This window comes from Seriola aureovittata, chromosome 6, assembly GCF_021018895.1.
Source record: "Seriola aureovittata isolate HTS-2021-v1 ecotype China chromosome 6, ASM2101889v1, whole genome shotgun sequence".
NCBI lineage: Eukaryota > Metazoa > Chordata > Actinopteri > Carangiformes > Carangidae > Seriola > Seriola aureovittata.
The window spans coordinates 4,927,449-4,932,434 of NC_079369.1; the positions used below are offsets into that span (position 1 = coordinate 4,927,449).

The 4,986-nt window shown below is 42.9% G+C and overlaps 1 protein-coding gene across 1 annotated transcript; it reads right to left on the reverse strand.

Annotated features, from left to right (window-relative positions):
- Positions 1–2,017: 2,017 nt before the first annotated feature.
- glulb (glutamate-ammonia ligase (glutamine synthase) b) lies at positions 2,018–4,735 on the reverse strand. The gene is made up of 7 exons (XM_056379586.1): positions 4,578–4,735; positions 3,974–4,156; positions 3,702–3,863; positions 3,465–3,611; positions 3,230–3,357; positions 2,936–3,135; positions 2,018–2,847 (listed from the first exon to the last, which is right to left on the reverse strand). The coding sequence occupies exons 2-7, from the start codon at positions 4,137–4,139 to the stop codon at positions 2,529–2,531; spliced, it is 1,122 nt and encodes a 373-aa protein (XP_056235561.1). The 5' UTR covers positions 4,140–4,156; positions 4,578–4,735; the 3' UTR covers positions 2,018–2,528.
- Between the last annotated feature and the right edge of the window lie 251 nt (positions 4,736–4,986).

Below are 4,986 nucleotides of genomic sequence, written 5' to 3' on the forward strand. Positions count from 1 at the left end.
AATGCCCTTATAAGGAAAACCGTCCCCGACCCTCTGGTGTGCTGTCATAATTCACACAAACACACCTTCATCCTCGCTGAATGAAGCGATTAGGTAACTTGCTTTAGATCTACAGCACCCTTTATATCCCACGTGTTCCCCTCATGAACCTTTACACCAGGTTTAATAGAGCGGAGCACGGTCAGGTCTTGGTCATGGTATAATTTTGTACAGATCAGCGAGTAAAGCATGGCATGAAACTAACACTGGGGTCACCCGAGCAGACAATGGTTTTCCCTCAAGCACTAAATACTTTTCAGACTTAGCTTTTCTTCGTCCGCTCATAAAGATCTGTCCATGACTGACCCATGGCCGCGCAATGAACATGTCCACAGCTTTTTTCCTTCACCGGCTACCTGTGAGAAAACTAAATCTAGTCTTTGTGACGTCTCACTGAAGGTCACAACTGTACAAGAGACAGATGCAACTTTTACTGGAGTGCTTCTTTAGGTCACCCTGTCACCCTGCTTACACCAGTGATCCCAGTTCATAACCTTTAGACTAAAATAAAAAACGAAACACAAATCATTTCATTCAGTTCTTTCATGTTAAATTTAGGATAAATTCCTAAATAGGAAGGTTAAGTCATTCGAAGATAAACTTACTTAAGTTGCACAATATGATAGAGTTATTTAATAGCAGTAATTTGAAAACAATGTCTGCTTTTATTTCTGTCAGTGATTTTATATTTTCATTTTAATGCATAGTGGACAACAAGAACGCAGCCTTTCGGACAATTAAAATTCCAACAAACTCAGGCCTGTTTTAAATCTCTGCAAATTCATTTTCACGTCGGAGTGAAACGAATGGATAACAGTGCCTGGAGAACATGATGAGCAGTGATGAAAATTAGAACTTGAAATAATTTGTGGTAACCCTGTAGGAGGCGGGTAGAGGAAACAATGACCTGAGTTCTGCACAATAGAACAAGTTACGAAAACATGTTGCAAGCAAAACAAGCAGCGTAAAGATAAATATCCATTTAAGACTGTTCTCGGCACCAAAAAGTTTGAAACTAAGTTGGTTTTTTAAAACCCAAAACTAACATTTAGGCTGAACGTGAGGAATGAGTCGCCCTCACCAGCTCCATACATACTGTACATACCGTACATTCACTGCATCATCTAACCCAAACCCTAACCTGCCTTCACATCCAGTTTTTTTGCAGTTTTCGAAATGAAAGGAACCGTACAACATGGTATGAATTAAGTGAAACTAGAGATAGTCACAACACTGAACCAGATAGTTTGACTGCAATAAAAACAACATGGTGAGGAGCACTGTAGGAGAGCACAGCATGTGCAATTTAATGTGAAAAGTAAAAAAAAAAAAAGAAAAAAATCTGCCTTTTAATAATCAGTTACAGTTGTTCTTCTATAAATGTGACAAGTTCAGCTCTAATTACTAAATTGTGATAGTCACCTAAACACCTAATGCAATACAATGAGCGTTACAGCATATGATACAACTAACTTCAAGTCTTCAGACAGATTTTGTTTGGAACTCCCCATCCTCCCTTTACTTTCCTGACCTACTTTAAGAGCTGGTGCATAGGTTATCCAGGCTTTTGTCAAAACATACCAGACAGACACACACACTATTTTTGGACTGAAATGTGCCGTAGAAGAGCAAGGCTCCCGAAGAGTCAGCAAAAGTCTGTGCGCTCACGTGCAAGTTGTCAGCACCTGGGCGGTAAATGATAAATCTGTTCGCAGGCCCTTTGACCGGTTTGACGTCATACTGATTTTCTAATGACGACACTCTGGTCTGTTCAGCTGTCTGAATAAGTAGAAGGATGTGGATTTCACTTGTCTTAATTAAGCACCATTTGTTTAGTGTTACAGTCGCATTTTTCCCTTAACGCCGGTCACATTTCGGAGATTCAGATCAGCTGACAGTATGGATGTTACAAAACTGGTTTCTGTCAGAATATAACATACACCAGGAAACGTTTGGATTAAACCGACAAACTCAGATGTAAAAATGTTAGCTGTTTATTAAAGAGTTCTTGCAAGTCACATTTACAAGTGAAAAAAAACAAAACAAGACATGCATTAATTAAAAAAAAACAAAAACATAGAAAAGTAGATTGGCTTACACAATGACCTTAACTATCTACACATGACAGAGGCCAAGGACTGCTAAAAACATTCAGATGCCTTTGGGATCGTTTGTGTCAGAGGTACAAGATCTACAGCAATCTCCTGCTGCACTTGGACAGTTTATTAGTACAAGTTAAAATCATTACAATAATGTACTTCTATACAAATGATCAGCTACCGTGACAGAACGCCTTGCTGACAGAAAGGCAGTGTTTATGTTATCAAAGAACTTCTGCATACAACTGAATCCACAGAGAATGCAGGAACACCTCATTGTTTCATCCGTCAAGTAAAAAAAAATAAAAAAAAAAAAAATTTAAATCCATGCTCCTGAACTAGACACAAAGCTAAATACAGTACTGGAAATGACTGTTTGTTTCGCATTGTTCATTTGCTGTAATCTGTGGGCTCTTCTCCTTCTTCTTTCAGTAAACACGTGCGCACCAGAGACTCCGTGACGATGTAAGGGTCGCAGTTGGCGGACGGACGGCGGTCCTCGAAGTAGCCCTTCTTGTCCTGCCCCACAGAGCGAGGGATGCGGATGCTGGCGCCCCGATTGGCCACGCCCGCTGAGAACTCCTCGATGTTTGAGGTTTCGTGATGACCAGTGAGGCGTCTGGCGTTGTCCAGCCCGCCTTTGGGATCGTAGGCCCCGATGTGATACCTGTGTCTCTTTGACAGCCTTTCGATCGACTCTTCGATGACCCTGCGAGGAGCAGATGGGCTTAGGATCACGCTCAAAAATCAAGAAATTCAAAACCACACCACTGTATACAGTTAAAGGTCATCCTTACTTCAGTCCACCATCCTCTCGCATTTCCTTCGTGCTGAAGTTGGTGTGGCAGCCGGCGCCATTCCAGTTCCCTGTGATAGGCTTGGGGTCAAAAGACACCACCACGCCGAAATCCTCACACACCCTGTGAAGGATGAAGCGGGCGACCCACAGATGGTCCCCCATGTTGATACCTTCACACGGCCCGACCTGGAACTCCCACTGACACACAACACAGGCGGTATCATTAACTGATTAATAATGGTTATTAAACTATTTGACAACTGAAAAAAAGAAGCATTTTGCCGGACAGTACCTGAGCTGGCATGACTTCAGCATTGGTTCCACAGATCTGAACTCCAGCATACAGGCAGGCTCTGTAGTGCGCCTCCACTACGTCTCGTCCATATGCCTTATCTGCTCCCACTCCACAGTAATACGGCCCTAATCAAGCAAGGAAACCAAGTATTACCACTCCGCTGGCCGTTACTATTTCTAACGTATTATTTGTCAGTAAACAATGAGACAAGCCAGAAAAAACCGACACTCACCTTGTGGACCTGGGAAGCCGTTGGAGGGCCAGCCGAAGGGATGTCCATCTGTGCCCAGGAGAGTGTACTCTTGCTCCATACCGAACCATGGGTGGTTATTCTCCACCATCCTCATGATCTGTTTGCAGGTGTGACGCAGGTTGGTTTCTGTTGGAACGGCAATCAGAAGTTAGCTTCCATACAGTACGAGACAGCTTTAACTGCAACGACGCTCGGGTTTCTTCATCTTCTGCTCACCTGCTGGCTTCCCGTTGTACTTGAGCACTTCACAGAGCACCAGCTTGTTGGGGTCCTTCCTGAACGGGTCCCTGAACATAGCTGAAGGGACCAGGAACATGTCGCTGTTGGAGCCCTCTGATTGGTAGGTGCTGGAGCCGTCAAAGTTCCACTCAGGAAGATCTGACACAGGAAAACAACTGATATCAATGATCTATTTCAGAAGCTTAAAACTGTATTTAATCGTTGTTTTCCTGTACGCTGTTATTGACCATAGCGGAGCCAGATCTTACCCTCAATCGTCTTCGGTTCAGAATCCAAAGTTCTTGTCTTGCAGCGTAGTCCCTCTCCAGAGCCATCTATCCAAATGTACATGGCTTGGACCTTGTCCCCCTGAGGGAGGTCCATGTACTGCTGCTTTACAGCTTTGTTCAGTTTTGAACTTGCTGAGGTGGCCATTTTCTTGACCCCAAGACCTACAGAGTGAAGAAGGGCACACTAAGCATCACACAGTAGTAGAGCCACTCTATCCGGATCCACAAGTTAAAATGGTATACCCACAAAAAAGATAATCCAATCACATGAGGCGCAGAACAAAGAGGTTAAACTGAATGTTACTAACAAGGGAGATACTACTTTATGACAGAAAAAAAACAACAGCAACAACATCGTCAAGGATTCAGACAACAATCTGCTCCTCTATTGCTCTAATTCAAATGTTTAATAAAAGGCTCATACAAGGCAAGTGAAGTGAAAACAACTTTTAGCACCCGGTGACGTTAACGATCACGTAAATCCGAGGAATGTAAACACAGAAACCACAGGTTAAAACAGAGAAAGTCTCAGCAGCACACGAACAGGAAACAAACCCAGCAGCAAACTTCCAAACGCTCTTACCTTATGTTAAGTGTAGAAAAAAATTAAAAGCTGAAAAGCGTCTCCAGATAAGTGGTCGCTGTGAAGGTGTCTATTGTTGTTCATTCCTACTTGCTTCACTGCTTCCACGTTGGATTTATAGCGCTGCAGAGCATCCCCGCCGCTTCTGATTGGCCAAAAGAAAACGTGATCGGTCCGTGTTGAGGACATGTGGGAGTCACTGGCTTCACTGTTGGTGAATAACAAAAGGGGGGAAACACCCCCACAGTAAAAAAAAAAAAGAAGAAGAAAAAAAGCTTCCACTTTTTCACCATACTTTAATTAACATCTGTGAAGCCCGAAAAACGAAAACAATAACAAAAACAAAAAACACACACAGTCAAACAGGATTTAAAAAGTGGCACACGGTGAGAGAAAGACACACATTCAG